Here is an 18,627-nt window from a genome sequence, read left to right on the forward strand (position 1 = left end):
AAGAGAGGACTAAGTGGAAGCATGCCCCATTTTCCTTCTGCCTTTCTTCCCCTTTCTGGCCTGTCATGAGGATCAGATGGCTAGAGCAACTATAGCCTTGTGGTCCATGAGGAGACCTTAAGGACAGAAATTACACATTGGTTAAGAGCAGAGATATGGAGTCTCTTCCTTGACAAGCTACTGAGTACCAGGCCCCTCGTCCCCAGGCTTCTTTAATAAGAGAGAATAATCCCAAACGTGAAACCATTTTTATTTGAGGTTTACTATGAGATATGGCAGAATTTAATCTTAAGTGACCCAACGAATAATTTAAAATATTTAAAACTAAAGATGTAGGAATAATAGAGAACAAAATATATGAAATTCATTCACTAAAATGTGTATTTGGAGGTATATCCTCAGATCTCTTGGCAAGCATGTTTATTCTGCACAATTACTGACTCACTGGTGGGAAAATCTGACAAACATTTGTATCAGATCAGAAACTGCTTGTTCTTATACCTGGCCAGGAAATTAGGTCTTATTAATGAAATTTGACTCCAGAAAATAATTCATCTACCGTTATCTGAACAGCAAGCAGGCCTTCCCCAGCATCTCTGGCATCAATCGCAAACTCCACAGGCAGACTGGCAGGCACACCATAGGAACTGAGGCCAGGGCCGCTGGCAGTCACTTTGCTGGCATCATATGTGGGAAGGACCTTGACCTTAAAGGGGCTTGAAAGATACACACACATCCCTGTCAGTATGGATACCTGTCAACTCAGGTACATCTGACCTCTCCTAGACAGAGACTAGGGTTGAAAAGGGGATATCCATGAGGTAGTAACCACCTACAACAGACCAGTTTTTCCTGCGTATTCTATGGGATATAAACTAACTCCCAAACTAACTTTGGAATGTATGGGGTTACACACCTCTAATCCACTTTCATGGATAAAGTAATCAAAAATGGAAAGAAAATTTTTCATTATCTTAAATTTTTTATATTTAGCATGCTTTAGATAGTACAGCACCTGTCAGTAAAGTAATACATGAATGCAATTTATAAATATATAAATTTTATATAGCTAGAGCTATATGTGTATCTTTATGTAAATTATGTGTATTAGAGGTATGGGTAGAACTTTTTCATTTTAAGTATGATTGGAAAAAAAAACCTTTGGGGTCTCTTTCTCTTCTGAGAGTTGAGGAGCTTATACAACATTTTTAATATTAGTATGAATGAGGAATAAGGTTTCTATCCAGCACCTTCTAGGAGTGCTATTGTCAACCAATTCTTCAAGTAAAGAAGTAAAAATCTTTGGCCTAATCAGGAAACTACTTCCAGGGTCACTGGAAAGACTCTGATAAACTAATATGTTTCTTGTTCCCTCCAAACATTTCTGACTCCTTAATTTCAACTCCACTTTCAATTTGGCTGAAAGGAATAAAGGGTGTGGGATGCCAAAAGAGAAGGTGCCGCAAACATCAAAGCTAGTGTATTTTACAACTGTGAAGGGCACACAGGTTCTCAACAACACTTGTTGATTAAATAGATGGGCTGGTGGACAACAATGGATGGATGGGCAGATGGGTGAATGGATGGAAGGTGGGTGGGTGGGTGGATGGATGGACGAATGGAGGGGTGGGCCACCAAGTGGTGCCGGCCAATCCTCAGTGGGGTAGGCTTGAGGCTGGTTTGGACCCCTTCCCTGTAAGTCAGAAACTTACCTACGAGGTATCTCTTCATCTGCATACTTGACGGAGACCATGTAAGGCCCCTCCTGGGATGGCGTGTAGGTCACTGTGTGTGTGCCATCCCCATTGTCCATTACATTCACTGGTTCCACTAGTCCTGAAGATAGAGACGAGAGATCTGAGGAACTGCCTGGCTTCCCCTTCACTCCACCCTGGGTTGAATTTGAAACAGGATCACTTTCATCCCTGAGAGCTATTGGATTCCACTGATGAATAACATAAAGGCAAGCAGGTCATAATCAGAGACCTAAGAAATTGCAGGAGACGGGATCCTCAATTCATGGTTGCAGAAATGACCCCAAGAGACACCTTTAGCTTTTTTGTTGGATAAGGTACACTCAGTCAGCCCTAGAGTATAATTAAGGAGACTGCCTGCACTTGTTGCTAGAGGGTGTATGGCAAAGATGCATGTTGCAGTCATGCAATATCCTTTTCAAGCTGGTTAGGCATGCTTAAGATGTGGCAATTTTATTTCACATCTGAGAAAGGGCCAAAGAGTCCAGAACTCTGAACAGAGAAAATTAACCAATGGACTGGCCAGTCAAGACTTGTGGCCACCTTTGAGCAAAGACCACTACAGCGCCAGCAGGCTGGATATAGGTGCGGGCCAGGTAAGGGTGCTGATTTCACAGGGTGATAAGGCTCTCAATGTGATGCCTGCAAGGGAGGGTTAGATTATGTTAAGGTATAATCAAGGCATGCATTGGGTTGGTAAATTCGAGACCCCAGTTCTGAACATGAGCACCAAGGATGGGTCAGCAGCAGGGTATGTTAATCAAAGCAAGGCATACTCATTAAGCAAAGCAGATGAGGTAGGTATAAGGCAATTTTAGAAGTGGGGCCAGCAACAGGCATTCAGGTTACATAAATTAGAGCAGCAGCCAATAGGAAAATGCAAACCTGTCTCCATAAAGTCACCCTTCGGGTCACCTTTAAAGAACTCTGAATTGGTGTTCAAGGGGCTGCGCCATGACTGGGAATCCGTCTCATCAGCTAAAATTAAAAAGCTGTTACTTCAGAATCCTCAACAATAGAGGTAGATAACTAGGTAAAGACTCTCTCTCTCTCTCTCTCTCTCTCACACACACACACACACACACACACACAGGGTGAAGCTTTATAGAATCAGATTCCAACCCCATGACCTCATTTTCCCCAAACCACTTCTGACTTCAAAGGGCATAACCTCTTGCTGAACCCCATTTAAGGAGAAAGCTCCTCTTCAAAGAAGGAAGCCCCCATTTGCCATTTCTGTGAAGCCAGGAATATATACCACTGGGGAAAATCCAGATAATTTATGACTTTACACAGAATGGCAGATTTTAAAATGCTAGAAGAGGACATGCTAGTGACCTAACTAAAATTTCAATGTACTTCAGGGATTGGTCCAAAAATGGCCTGCTGGTCTTACCAAACCCCAGTCTGAGAACAGGCAGGTCACATTGCCAACAAAGCTCATTCCCTGAAAGGCTCTTTCTCTAGAGAGTTGGACAATGACAAAACCATGGCCCATGTATCTGTGATTTCCAGAAATTCTGGGTATGTTCCACATGAGCACCAAAGTACCTTAAGGAGACTTATGGCCTCACTCGAATCCAGACCTACCCAATTAACCTGACAAATGCCAAAACAGGTAATGAAGCAGTTGCAACAAAATATGTCAGAGCCCAAATACTACTTGCTTTAGCTACTAAAAAAGAAAGAAAGAAAGAAAGAAATTTGAAAAAGACATTTAGGACCATCTTATTAAATGGGGAAAAGATAGGCCACTAGAGGAATAATAGTTGCCTGCTTTTTAAGCAGGTACTTCTGTTTAGTCAGAAATTAGAGCAATAAAGCCACTTAAGAAATTTAATTTGAAGTACATGACCAAACTCAAAAGCAAAGGTCCTGCTCTGGGTCCTGGCTGCCTCAGCCTGGGCAGAAGAATGCTGGCAGGAGGGTACAATGTACACTTACCTCGTGGACCCAGGACCCTTACTTCCAGCGGAGCCAGGCCAGCCTTGCTGCTGTCCACTGTGAAGGACTGCACGACATGGGCTCTGACACCCGAGCCCAGCCCGGGGCCGGTGATTTTGACCTTGCTGGGGTCTACAACATCCTTCACAGGAACTCTGAAGGGACTGCCTGAAAAAGAGGTCATGGGATTCTAAGCATAACCCTGAGCAACTGGAGACCTGCCTTGTGTGTACCCCTGAATTACACCATTGTTCCACCCAGGCCCTCAATTTACAGGCCTTAGTCAGCAAATTCTGCCTCACTGTACGTGCACCTACATGTACCTACTGCAGACATCACAGCAGCTGCTGGGCCCACGTGGCTAATGGCCTTCCAAGAGCCCACAATGTAGGAGAAGGATGAGGCAAGGAAGTCACTGCAATATTGTATGTAACATACAGGTGGGAGGTGGGGGTTGTATAAGGCGCTGGTGGACCATTTAAAAAGCAATGAATCTTGGCTTCAGGAGACCAGAGAAAGCTTTTCAGTCACATCTATGCTGAGAAATAAAGGTGAGCAGATATCACCCAAGGGAAAGAGATGAAGAGGGTCTCAAGAAGAGGGATAAGCATGTGTAAAGGTCTGGAGGTGAGGGTGTTGAAGGAGGAGGCTGAATGTGAACGGGAGGAGTAGGGAGGACTGAAGAGGGATGGACAGGTCTTGCAGTCCATTTCCAACAACCTCTCATACACAAACAGCTCCTGAGAGCCCACGGGAATCCTCTCTCTGCAACAAAGCTGGCATCCTCTGACCATAGAGTCTTCTTGATTCCTAACCACGGCTAAAGCCTTGTGCTCTTCCTGTGTGACAGTTGTGGTCCCCCTGATGGCTGACTCCATGGGTGACACTGGGGGCCTCTGATTCTTTGAGGGTCTCAATTTTAAGGACCAATGAGACCATCAAAATGTATGCACACTGGGATTTAAGAGATGCACTGAACAGAGAAGTAAGTATGAGGGATGCTCATGGGATTCCCCCAACAGGGAGGACCAAATAAGACCTCCCCAAAGGTGAGCCAGAAAATGGAACCCATTGAGTGCAGCACCATGTCCCAGGCTGACAAATCTATCATGGGGACAACATGTACCTCCTCCCATAGCTAGAGATCCTTAAAGGGTGGCAAGTCAAGGTCGACTAACTGCCTTGGGAGCCCAGGCCCCTCAGCTCTGCATCCTAGAAAGTTTACACTTTGTAGAATCAGTGGTGGTAAGTAACAAAAGACCACATATAGAACAAAGGCCCTAGCTTTTTAACAATAGTTGGGTTTCAATGAGCTCTTGTTTTTTTCAGCTAAATGAAATAAATGGCTGATCCTGGCAAAGACAAGGACCACCCTCCAGGCTGGGGTTTCCTGAAACAAAAGGGAGTTCTATTTTAGAGACATTGGAGGATTTTAGTATCAACAGGTGATGGCATTAGAATGCCTTTGCGGCCAATCACCAAGTCAGAACTTCCACTGGACGTTGTCTGAATTTAGCATGGAAGCAGTCAAGAGCCAACACGATATTCTTTGGTGCAACATGGCAGATATGAAACATTCTCTGCCACTCCTCGGTCTGGTGACCAGGCAAACATCCATCTCTCATGGCAGCCCACTTTCTGATGCACTCATCCCAGTCAATCAGTGGTCGAAGCAGCCACCATCAGCAGACCACAGCTGGCCCAGCAGAGAAAACCAACATGCCATTATGGTAAGACAGGACACCTCATGAAAAATAACCTCATAGTGGGGTTGTACGAGGTCAGGGAAACTGGGCTAATATTTAAGCAGCCAGACTTCCCATAAAACAAATTAGAAGTTAGCAGGCTAGGAGTGTTTCTCAGCAGCACCTCAGCAGTTATCTAAGCTATCAAATCTGACACTGAAACAACCAACACTTTACTAAAGGACTGCCTGGGAAAGTTCTGGGGTTTGGGAAAAGTTGGCACTTAGCTCTGGGAGGTAACAGGGTCTGAAACATAAGAGACACCATATACTTGATGGCAAAACCCCAAATGCATCTCTCTCTGTTGTTATATTGAAGTCCATTTGGTTCAGGCTCAGGGCAGCCACAAGCTGTCACCCCCTCTGATGGCAGCCTCAAGACTTTCTCACTAAAGTTACAAGAGTTTTGTTGCCTTCACAACCAAGAGAGGATCATCTCCACAGCCACCTCCTGGACTCATCTCTCCTGGGGACAAGTCCCCCAACCCATAAGCCCAAAGGAATTATGGCTCTGCATTCTGTGACCAATCCCTGCTCCTTCCTTGTGGCAGTCATCCTGTGTCTTAGTCACATAGATGCTAAAAAGTAAGCTCCCAGAGGGGGGGAGCTTTGACTTATCTTGTCTATGACTGAATTACTCCTTGACCAGTGATTATATAAGTTTAAAAATCTGCATCAAATGAGTTACAAGGAGAGATTTGTTGCTTTACATTAATCAAAGCTTAAATGAACTTCTATGTAGAATCAGAGTTGAATGGCATTGCTTTGCAGTCAATATGAGTGAAAGAATAGTGAGTGTGACTATGTGTGCACATGTGCCCATTAGAGGGAAACCTGTTGTTATAGTTAGTGTATAGACTCCATCATTAAATAGAAAATAAATTAATAAATAGGAATTTGAATTTTCATGTCTTCATTAGCTACCAGGAATGTCAATGGAAAACAGTAAATAAGACATGAATATAAAAACCAACCACAAAATATAGTGATTTTCAACTTTGTAAAGAATCAGCTTTCCCTTAAATTAAGAACTAAGTCCTCAACATGTGAACAACCATTACCCATCAAAACTCCAAACTACCATTTTCTGCCATGTTACTGGTCTTACAGGGAGCTGGAATATTCTTGCAGATGTAGTCCTAAGAAAAATTCTCTCTTTGCAGTTACTGAAATATCAGACAGTCTCCCTAAACAGAAAAATCAGTAAAACAAGACTTGCTTTCAGGCATAGTTAATTATCCTTTGTGCTCCTTTCTGGGTCAGGGCTTACCAGGGATGTGCGCGCCTCCATAGGTGATATTAACGTCATAGTCCCCTGGAGCGAAGGGGATGTACTCGGCACTGCAACTGCCATCTTTGTTGTCTCTGCAGTTTATTTTTGATTCTGAGGGTCCCTCGACAGTTATGCCAAGCCCACCAATTCCTGCCCCTCTGGAGAGTGTGTAAAAGAAAGAGAAGTGATATTAGTGGTTCATGTTAGTCTGCTTCTTGCCCAAATTCATTTAAAACCTCTCTATAAATTACTCCATTGGCCAACCGAATTCAACTCTGGTGCCACCTCTCAGAGTTTCTTAACTGTGCAATATTAGTAAACACAGCTTTGACCCCTCCTTTCCAACTCTTACCCTTCTGTTTGTTTCTTTTATCTGATTGCGTTAGCTAGAGCTGCAAGTACAATTCAGGTATGCATGTGGCTTCTGACCAGTTAACAGGATTGCTTCCAATATTTCAGCTAAATGAGACTGACTGTGTAGTCCTGCATTATCAAGCCATGGAGGGGCTTCCGTCTAGTCCTGATTTGCTCAGTAGTTCTATGACTTCTACCAAGTGCTTTCTGGTACTTTTTAAGGTATACTTGACTTTTCTCTGTAACATAACTCTCTACAGAAGAAAATATAACATAAAGAGAAAACTGCCTCTCGAAAGGTAAGAGACCAGACACAGATGTAGGAAACACTTGTAACATTTCTTCAAAGCAGTTAAACTACCTAGGGCTGCTCTTTTTAGAGTCATGCACAGATGCCAGGGCCTGCTTACCTGGTGACCACGGTGAAGACATTGGGTTTGTTGGTAAAGGCTTCTTTCAAACCAGGTCCTTGGGCCTGAACCCGAGATGGCTGGCAGCCTTCGGTCACCGCCACTTTGAAGGGACTGTTTGGGATGGGCACGTCATCGTATGTCACCTCCACCACATGGAGGCCTGTTCAAAACAACAAACAGAAACACATTTGCATACTTGTGGGAAATGATACCCTACTCCCGGGTTTTATCTAGTATTCATGTCTACATGCTATATACTGTGTATTTAAAAAGCAGGTTAAAAAGAGAGGAGTGTCATTATGATTTGATTTTTGTTAAATATCAACTATTTATGTTTTCTGTTCACTTGACAGTTACATACCACTACCCCGCCACCCAAACCAATATCACCAAGTCCATATTCAAGTCAGTCATCTTAAGCATAATAAATATCCTTTACTTAAGAAAAACTCCATTTAGCCATTAACTGAAAGACCAGATGAAGTTTTCCCAAAGGAAACCCACAAAATAGTTAGACATGTATCTACAAAAAGAAATTGAAAATTATCTATACCACAACACATATTTAGGTAATGAGGGTAGATGGTGCTTTCATTTCCTTTAATGCTTTTACGATTTATCAAAAATGCATGTAATTCCTATATTCAGAAATCAGTATTTTTTAAAAATTGTACCAATGAGCAATATACCATGGCATCACCTCACAAACCCAATTAGCATACAGAAGAGGCTGAAGTAAACTCTGATCCAACTGTCACAAAATCAGGCCAGCCAGTCAGAAAATGAAGGGACAGGAGGGTCCATTGGGAAGGGAGTTTTCATGTCCCTGTCACTTTTCATGTGCACTGCTGAGTCAGATCAAGCACAGGGCAGGAGTGGGCACCAGGCACTGGTAGAAAATGCCACAGCTCTGAATGAGGGTCATGTCCAAGAAGCCAACTCACCTTTCTCAAAGGGCGTGTACTCCACCTGGTAGGTGCCATCGGCATTGTCCGTGACAAAGCACTCGGTAGAGGCTCCTGAGGGATTGGCAATGTGGGCCTTGATGTGGTCGCCCCCCACATTTGTCAGGGGCCGTGAGTCAACTGTGAAGTCAGTGGTGGCTTCACGGAACACATCTGCAGGCCAATCACACAGATAAGAACACCATTAATACCTTGAACCCAGGAGCAAACCCGAGAATCACGGTTCTCAGCACTTTACAATGCATCAAATCTAATTTCAGTGGCAGCTGACAACTGGTTTCTTTGACTTTCAAAACCAAGAATATTAATGCAACTCCCTTCTCCTCCCCCAAAGTGGCTTCAGCCAAGTGGCAGCACAACCACATGTGTGCTTTTGTCCAGAAAAGTCACCCCCCACAGGGTGAAGACAGATCTGTTCTGCAGCAAATGTGGTACTAGCCAGCAACACACTTTAAACATATTAAAATTAATTTCCAAAAATGAACTATGTCAAGTTTCCACATAAAAACCAAGATTTCTGGCTTTGTCAGAAAAAATGGGAAAGCCTGTTGACAGTGTAGGCCCCATTCCCCACAGAGAAACAGAAAAAGGAATGGAGGTGGAGCCACAGAAGAGCCACATGCTGGCCCCTCTGCTCTGGGGAGTATTTTTGCATATTTTTCCTGAGGCATCTGAGTTTGCAGCCCCCACTCTGGCAGTTTCCAGTGACCCCCTAAGTCCATGTTACATTGCAGCCTCCCTCATTTTTTATGAAACCCACCTTTTCCTTCTATTCCTGGTCCAAAGACTTTGACCCTGCTGGTGTCCACGGCAGGATCCACCTTGACCCGGGCAGGGAAGTGCGGCACGAGCTCCCCACCGTACTTCATGGTCAGTGTGTACATGCCGGCTGTCAGGGGCACGTAGGTCACTGCATAGGTGCCATCTTTGTTGTTCTCAATACAGACTTCAGCTTTAGCTCCTGAGTCCGAGATGGCTTCCAGGCCAAGGGCCCCGGGCCCCGCTTCTGAACAGTCTACACTAAGCAGTCCCGCTTCTCCCACTTTCCCATGCTCCAGACCTGGTCCCGATGCCACGACTTTAGAGGGGTCGAAAGGCATTTCAATGTCAGCTTTAAAGGGAGACCCAGGTATGTGGACTTCCTCGAAGAGAATGTTAACGAAGTATTCTCCAGGTTTTGTGGGAAGGTAAGAGACGGAGCAGGTCCCGTCGCCATTATCAGAGCATTCAATTTTGGCCTCACATGGACCTTCTACGGTTAAACCCAAACCTCCAGTACCCGCTCCTTTGGTATCGATGGTGAACTCGGCAGGCTTGCCCACAAGACCACCTTGCAGGCCAGGACCGTGGGCCTTCACCTGTTGAAGAAAGAATGAAAGTCAAATCTGCCTGGCACTGGGATGGCTGCTTAGCCAGCACTTCTTCTGACACCTGCAAGCGTGCAGCCAACCCTGAGTTGCATCTCAATGAAGTGGCCCTTCTCCCTGGGGCCTGACTTGTGTCACTCCACCACTGATAGTGCAAATGGGTGAAAAAAGGAAACATGGCTATGCACTCACTCCACATGGAAAGGCACAGCAGAGGTATGGCTTTTGAAGCACAGAGGTCTTTCCTCTCTCCTGCCGGCCCTGGCTCTTCCGAACCAGGGCGAGAGCAGGAGATCTAGCACCCAGTCCAACAAACATGGGTTGTCTGGGTTGAGTGCTTGTAGAACAGCTTTCAGGGACCTCACTGTTGCTTTGCTTACCACGCCTCCCTCAAGTTCTGCCCAACCAAAAATCGAACTATAATGTGCGATCATGTCACTATACATTTCCAAACTCATTGAATGCACAACACCAAGGGTGAACCCTAATGTACACTATGGACTTATAACGGGTTATAACTGTGGGGGGCAGGGGATATATGAGAAATTGTTGTATCTTCCTGTCAATCTTGCTATAAAAACTGCTCAAAAAATGAAGCCTGGTAAAAATTTGTATGTGACCAAAAAACCCACTAAATTTAAAAGAGTGACAGGATGAGGCTTTCATTTTTGATTTAACAAATAAGACAGTATTATAAATTCATATCATTTGGACCACTGGAATACTCCAAAATCGTTGAGTCTGGGCTACCAGAAAGAAATGATCGTGAGAATATTATATTTGTTTTTTTTTTTTTAAGTTTTTTTTTTTTTAATTACAAGAGCTGGGGTACGGGCCAGAGGTGCGGGAGGGTGAGAGGATTCACCAGAGAGACAGAGCAGGGAACAGAACAGGCAGACAACTGAAATACACTGCTGAGGGGAGCAGAGTGCACGATAGGAGAGGTCTGCCACACCATATGGGGATCTCCCTAGCTGGCCGGGTATCGAACCCGCACTGCAGAGCTTCACAGTGCTGGGCTCAACATGCTGTGCCACCGGGGAGGCCCAAGAGAATATTATATTCAGCGAGAGAGGAAGAGCAGCACATTGAATTCTAGAAGAGAGGTCTATTGTCTGCCTTGAGAATTGACTTCCATCACAAAAAACAATTTTCTAAAGGTCTTTGCCAGGCAGGGCCAGAAAGAAAAAACAGTGTTATATTTGACAATAGGAGACAAGTTTTGGAACAAAAACAAAAGCTGACCTTGGTTGGATCTGGCGGCAGCAAGGCCTCTACCACGTAAGGGCTCCCGGGCACAGGGTGTCCATCATAGGTCACATCTACAGCATAGACGCCCTCCTCACGAGGGATGAACTTGGCTGTGCTGCTCTCCCGGCCTGCCATGGGTGACACCAGACATGGCACCACCTTCTTTAAGGGGTTCAGGATTGTCACATCCAGCTTCCCCTGGCCTCCTGCTCCCTTGGTGTCGATGGCAAACTCCTGATCCTTCCCAACTTCAACTCCTGGAAGAGGGAAATCAGTCAAAGTGATGAGTTGATCCTTTTCAGGAGAGAAACGGAGGTTCCTTGGACATGGGGGCTACCTCAGTCTCTACAACAAGCAACAACTGATGTCGAGGACAAGAAGATGATAATAACCAGCAATATGAACAAAGAGTACAAGAAAAATAATTAATGATTATAAAAAAATTAAGGCAACTATCACTCACTGAATGCATTTTACATGCCAAGCACAAGTATGGCACAGCATCTCCTTTCATTTTCCACATCACCCTATGCGGTATTTATTAGTAATCAATGGCTTTAACACATGGGGAACTGAGACTCAGAGAGGTTAACAATCTTTCCCAGGGATATCCAGCAAACCATAGGGAAGAACTCAAACCTAAGTTTATATACTTTACCCCACAATTTGCTTGGCTAATCAGTAAATTATAATATGATTGTTCTCTCTGCTTTACTTACTTTTGCTCTTGATCTTTTATTAAAACACCCCCATAAACCCATGTTTCATTTACAAATTCTTGGCAGCAAATTCTATACTATAGTATCTCCCCCCGTCCTGTCCTGCCCCCTCCCAAAGCAAACATCATAGAACCTGGCAAACACAGGGGCACTGAAGCAAGTCCTGAGAGCTGACTCTGTCTCCTGCCAATTTTTGAAGGTCTTTGCACAGCAGGGCTGCAGAAAACTGTGTGTTATATTTGACAAAAACAGGGAACAGACTTTGAACCAAAACAAAAGCTCTGGGAGCACAGAGCCCCGACCACAACCCAGGGAAATCCTGACTTAGGCAAGACAGGGCCTGCCAAAAGGAACACTGCTGAACCACAAGCAAGATTACGGAGCACCACATCCCAAAGGCTTTTTCCTGGCTTGGAGTGGAAACCCTTGAGTGACGAGGGGACAAGTGACAGCACTGGACAGTGACCATTCATATGCTCAGAGCTGACTGCCCCTCAGCGACAAAAGCTGGCATTGAGTTCTTGCATCAGCACCCTGAGTCCTGGCAGCCAGCCTCGTTCATTTGGGTTTCAGGTCAACAGAGATGCTCACCAGTGGTCCCACGGAAGACCTGGAGAAACCTTTACAGGTGGAAAAAGAAGCCTGGGGATATGCACTGAACCCTGTGTGATCCTGAAACCAGCTGAATGTAAGCCACTGAGGTACAGCCAGGCTTGGTCACTCAGCAGTTAACTCCAACCAGAAGAAGTAAGTGTGAAAGTTCTCCAAGAGCACTGCTGACATAAGGTGGGCTGAAGAAAACATCACAGGATAACTCTCATGAAAGGTAGCATTGCTAAATGTTTTCTGTTGGCACATATTTATGCATAAATGCAGAGAAAAGGTCTGGAACAATAAAAACTGAATTGACAACTTTGCTTAATCCTATGTGAGGCAGAGGTAATGGTTAAAGTGGAAATCACTCTCAACGGTGGTTTTTTTAGATAACAATTAATTTTTAAATAATTTATATATATGTCATTGTTCATTTGTGTATATATATTATTCATTTATGTATATATATTTCATTTGTGTATATATATATATACAAATATATATATACACATACACAAATGAACAATGACATAGATATATATATATATATATATATATATATATCTATGTCATTGTTCATTTTTTTTTTTACAATGTTTGCTTTTTTTCATCAGGTGTAGTCCCCAGAGAATTTCCACCACCAATTCACCTGTGGTGGTGTGGTGCACCATCACCATAGTCCCTTGTGCTCTTCCTGCCCTTGTTTTGACCCCTTCCCCTCCCCTGCAGAATGCCTGATTTATAGTCATCTGTTTATTTTTATTTTGTTGTGTTTTTTATTAGATGACAATTAATTAAAATATCTAAAAAAAATTATGATCTCGTGTTGAACTTCTGAAGTTGAATGATAAGTATATCAATGCTCATATTATACAATTCTTTCTATTTGTATATATTTAAAATTTTCCCTAACAAAAAATGGAGAAATTGAAAATAAATGAAATGAGATTGTAATAATAAGACAACTGACAAGTTAGCTAAAGAAACATTGGGATGAGGGTGGGGGTTGACTGTAGTTGTGGTTTCTGACTGGCAGGGAGTTGGTTTTTATGCTTGACTGCTGACCCCATTGTGGATTCAGTGGCCCCAGTAGTTGGCACAGAGGTGAAACCTATCAGAGAATGGCATGCTCCAAATTCTCTCTGTAATGAAAACATCCCACTGCAATGCCAGCAGTTACTGAGGGCTAAGTGCCAGTCCTGAATTATTAGCTCTTTTAATTTTCACAGTATTCTCACATATGTAAGTGCTCTTGGCCACCCCACCCCCAGAGTACAAGTGAGAAAAGTGAGGGTAGGTGAGGTGAAGTGGCAGGTAGGGTCACAGAGCTACCCCAGAGCATGTCCTATTCAAACCCAAGTCTGTCTGAACTGTAAAACTTCCACAGGCAGAAAGTGCTTCTTTGCAAACTATCTTTTAAAGAGATTCTGACTGGCAGACCCAGTTGGTGGTCTTAATGACTCAACTCCCCTCCATTCACACACTTACTGTTTTCCAGCCCATTGATTTTTATCTTGCTCAGATCCAGGGGCGCAGCTACAGCCACAGTGAAAGGACTTTTAGGGACTGGATCGCCACCGTAAGTCACCAGAACCTGCATGCTGCCCTGGAATGAGAAAACCAATTACACCTTCTGACATTGACATACTAACGAGGTGTGTTTAACCCATCATCTGACTTTTTTCTCTTTTAAAAGCCTCAGGACAGTTAGTAGATTTAGAAGACACCTCAGATTTCTCTAGGATTCCAGCCTCATGGTAGGAATAACAGAAATCAGGTAAAATAAGAGCAGCTAATAACAATAGGAACAGTTTAGTGAACATATTATATTCTGTGTTTTTAAGTATTTCCTTGGGGGGAGAAAAAGTCCTAAGGGGGAGCTCCTACTGTAGTCCCCATTCTTCCAGGAAGGGAAAGTATGGCCCAGAGAGGCAAAGTCACTTGTCCCAAATCACACGCCTGGTCTCACACCCATGACACCCACGCCTGAGTCCGAGCTCCTCTGCAAACTGCCTCCCCAGCCAGCACACACCCAACTCCGGCCATAGCTAAAATCCCAGGGAGCTGTCAATGAACAAAACCATTTTTTTTTTTTTTTATGTCCTGGGAATCAATTTTAGGTAGCCAGGCTGCAAATGGGATTTGCAATTCACCTGGAGCCGTCCCTAAGACCACCACACAGTATCTAAACTCCTACATCCATGTCAACAAAAGAAAGACTGCAAAGAGCACAGGCCACTGTGCCTGTGGGCCTGGCAGTCTCCTCACTAGCAACCCTGGTGGCCAGGAGGTGTGGCAAGGCCATGTGTGCCACAACTGCTCTCCTCCGGCCAGTCCCAGCCCACACATGCGGGCTTCCTCCCTCCATGGCTGGCTGAGTACCCTCCCTCCAAATCAAGTCTCCATGAAACCCCCCAGCTGTCTCAGTAGATGAAGAGTGCCCTCACCCCAAACATCCACAGAATATAAGAGGTGGGAGGAAATGAAGCAAGGGGAGGGGAAGAAGAACCCCCTCGAGAATCTGGCGGGCTCTCTGGAATTCAGACCCTGTGGAAAGCTGTTGCTGATCATGAGTAAAAAGGGTGTAGCTTTTGGCCTATGTATATTTTCTCACATTCCTTTAGTAATAAAGAAGGGGGGGGAAGGCCAAGAAACAAATTGGTTGCATCAATGAAGGAGGGAGGACTGATTTTCCAGGATTTATTAGCACTGTACACAAAACCAACTGGCCCCTTTGCCTCCAGGGTATAAAATTTCATAGTAAAATGTGTTCAGGTCAGATTCAACAGAGCTGAGAGCTGGGACAGCAAAGGTCTCCTCCTTGTAATGTTTAAGGCAAGGACTGATTTGTTGCTTCAGACTCTGCAGTGTTTGCTATACGTTGACTTTTCCTGAACTTCAATTTGCCCCCATATTCTAGCTCCTTGAGATCTAGGCCTCAGGGTGAAGCAGGGGGTCAAGAAAACCCTCTTCACCACCCCTATATGTTTCTGACTTTCTCTGGTACGCCAAAGGGAAGAAGGAACAGTCCTCTTTGTGCTAAGCCCACCCATCCTATAAAAGAAAGTATGTTCTCATTACCAGTCATAAAAAACAAAACAAAAACTCAGACAGAAAATTAACTCTGCCTAAAATAACCAACAAGAGGAGGAAGAAATCTTAGAGATTTACACCAGGACTGGCCTACAGCATTTTGTTTCCTCTGAGGCCCCAGCCAAGGAATGGACTGTACTTGACCCCAGGGGACTGTGGAGTGAGGGATGTCCAAGCAGTGACCACTGGCACATTTCAGAAGTACTTCACCGACTGGGGGACAGTTTTATTCTCTCCCCTTGTACTCCTGAGACCTTAATCTTATTCTAAAAAACACACGACATAATACCCTGACCTGAAAGTTTGGGTGAGGCCAGGACAGAGAGCCACCCACACTCCCTGCCTTCTAGATACTCTGTGACAGCACTGCCACCAGCAGCAGTAACATTTCAAGAGCAAGACTGCTATCCTCTGAGGCTCAGTGAGTGCATGGGGGTTCTGAAAGGCAACACAGTAGCATGTGGAGTGTCTCATTCCTCTGTGACTCTTGCTTAGCCTGTCTTGGAGTTGCTGCCATCAGACTCCAAACTGCTCTTTTTGGGGGGAAGCTTGAGTAAAAAAATTGAAGTCACTTGAGGCGATAGACAACCAAAAGTGCAGATGGCAAAATCCTTGGGGTGAAAATGGCATTGCATAATTTCCTACTACAAAATCAAACATTGGTCTGACCAGCCCAGTAAGTCCATACTTCTGTCACAAAGAGCTTTGACCTCCATCTTCTGACAAGAACTAAGAGGTCAACCAGCAACACCTGCCACTGGCCCACCACAGGCAGGCGAGCCTCTGAAGTTGATGCCCAGCAACCTACAGGTGTTGGGGAGCAAAGAGCTCTAAGGTGGGCTGGAGCTCACACTGCAGGCTGCATTCTGAGAAGGAAGCACTCACTCTGAGTTGGGACCCACCCTGTCTCTCCACACACACCAAACAGCTGCATTTCTGGAAAGTTCCAGTGTGTTATTTCCTAAAACCACCACGAGGTGTGCCTGTGGGCGTCAGTCCTCAAAGTCTTCTCCCTGCCTGAGTCGGCGCACAGCTTTCTGGGCTGACCCAGACCTTGTAACCACATCCAAGAGCACAGCTCAAAAGACATATTTATTTAACCCAATCTTGAGCTGCTAGCTACTCTTCAGAAAAGAGTTCAAAGGAAAATGAGGCTGGGTCGGCCCCACTGTTCTACTAGATTACAATGTTCTGATGTTGTCTCTGCTTGTGATTGAGGTTCCACTTCATTTATTTACTCATTCAGTCACAAATCCATACAAAGTACATATGCTTAGGGCTAGGAATGGAAAGCTATAGACAACAGATCCTCAAAGAAGGTCATTTTGTTCACTGTCATTTTCTTATAATGTGGATAAGGGAAAAGAATGGTTCCTGGCCAGGGTTACTCTGAAGGTGACATGAAGGTCACATGAAGAGTCTGCATGTTCTCCCCAGGTCTGTGAGGGTTTTCTCTGGGTACAACAGTTACCTCCCACACCCCACAGGTGTGCATGTGAGGTTCACTGGTGCAGATAAAATTGCTCCAACCTGAGTGAGTGTGGGGGTATGAGCGTGTTGGAAGGGTGTCCTGCCAGGATTGGTTCCCACCTTGTGCCCTGAGCTGCTGAGTTAGTTTCCAGCAACCACCTAGGTTCCCTGAACTGGAATCTGTGGGTTGGAAAACAAATGACTACAAATGACTATTGAATATTAGAAGTGGCTTGGATCTTTATTAAAGTTTGGTGATGTTTTTGTGACTAGAAATATTGCCTTAGGAACATACAACTTGTTTAAATCAATTAGCCTATGGTAAAATTGATTTTGTGTACTTTCTTTTGCTTAAAGTCACAGTTTCTAAGAACCTATGGATGACATTAAGTGGGCAATGACTACACTAGTATGATTTATATAGAACGTAACAGTCTCTCCTTGGGGAACTCACAATCCAAGATTAAGAGATTTAATGTTTTCTTTGCCATAAAGAAACATGCATAATTGCAAGTTGCCCAAATAATAAAGTAGAAAACCTTACTCTAAACAAAAAATAAAAAGGACAGAAGAGGTATGATGGGGGTCATTCACACTCGAGGCAGTGGCTGACACCAAGATTCTGCCAGGCTCCTTAGACGTATGAAGAGTAGCACGTGGCCAACAGCCCTAAGTGTCTACTGAGTTTGCAGACAGCCCTCAGACCTGCCCACAGAGAATCGTATGAACAGACCTAAGGGTGACTCTGATATAAGGGTGACTCACTCCACACTAGCTTCCTTTCAAGACAGGACCTGGGCTCCCGACCTCCACTGGCAACTAAGGGATTCAGGGAAAAGTGTTCTGAACTCTTTTCTGGGGGCGCCTGTATGAAACCTGAACCTCTCCTGATGTTTCCAACTTTTTAGCTGCTCAGCCAAAATGCAACAAGGACTATAGATAGAGGAAAAGGTTCTCAAATTGTTTTTACAAGAGTCTATGACTTTGGACCTCCCTGGTGGCACAGGGGTTAAAGATACAGCACTATCAAGCTATTGTCAGCCTCTGCAGCATGAGTGCAATTCCCAGCCTGCCAGGGAGCTAATCCACATGGTGCAGCAGACCTCTCCTGTCTTGTCCGCTGCTCCCCTCAGCAGTATATTTCAGTTGATCTGCCTGTTCTGCCCCCCACTCTCTCTGGTGAGTCCTTTCACTCCCCGCACCTCTGGTCTACACCCCAGTTCTTGTATGAATAAATAAATAAATCTTAAAAAACAAAAAAAGAGTCTATGACCTTGGATCTTGACCAGTGAGCGTGACCATGCTTTCTGGCACCGTTTTGGAAAGAAAGAAGAGACTGGCAACAAAGATGACGTCAAGCCAATGTTCTCGGTGTTAAGGCCCCTCCCCCATCCCTCCGCAGATTCAACAGGAAAATAATTACCAACTTACCACTAAGTGTTCTGATGAGAACAGGGTATTGTATCTACAGAAGTAGTTTTACTATTACTAATAATGAGCCCCTCATTAGGGTTAAAAAGCAAAACACAGGAAGCAGCACACCTGGAGATTAAGAGGTCACATTTATAATGTGGCGTACAAGAGCCTGCCCCAGAGGAACTGGCTTTCAGAGTAAAGGTTCCTTCTTCTTCAAGGATGTAAGGGGGACACAGCACACTCCCTCATCCTCACTGTGCCCCTGTCCTT

At 44.5% G+C, this 18,627-nt stretch overlaps 1 protein-coding gene across 4 annotated transcripts in view; it reads right to left on the reverse strand.

Moving 5' to 3' along the window:
* Positions 1-18,627, reverse strand: part of FLNB (filamin B) — a gene marked incomplete at its 5' end in the record, with an annotated part of 133,530 nt that overhangs the window by 31,095 nt on the left and 83,808 nt on the right. For 3 of the 4 annotated variants that reach the window (XM_084246728.1, XM_084246727.1, XM_084246726.1), the window contains 9 exons: positions 560-716; positions 1,713-1,836; positions 3,699-3,866; positions 6,713-6,873; positions 7,480-7,642; positions 8,427-8,600; positions 9,208-9,805; positions 11,060-11,322; positions 13,867-13,984. In XM_084246728.1, coding sequence (XP_084102854.1) covers positions 560-716; positions 1,713-1,836; positions 3,699-3,866; positions 6,713-6,873; positions 7,480-7,642; positions 8,427-8,600; positions 9,208-9,805; positions 11,060-11,322; positions 13,867-13,984 — 1,926 coding nt within the window. Of the gene's footprint in view, positions 1-559; positions 717-1,712; positions 1,837-2,639; positions 2,733-3,698; positions 3,867-6,712; positions 6,874-7,479; positions 7,643-8,426; positions 8,601-9,207; positions 9,806-11,059; positions 11,323-13,866; positions 13,985-18,627 lie in introns of all 4 variants that reach the window. The other variant, XM_084246725.1, reaches the window with a different exon arrangement.

This window comes from Talpa europaea (assembly GCF_964194135.1).
Source record: "Talpa europaea genome assembly, chromosome: 11".
Taxonomy (NCBI): domain Eukaryota; kingdom Metazoa; phylum Chordata; class Mammalia; order Eulipotyphla; family Talpidae; genus Talpa; species Talpa europaea.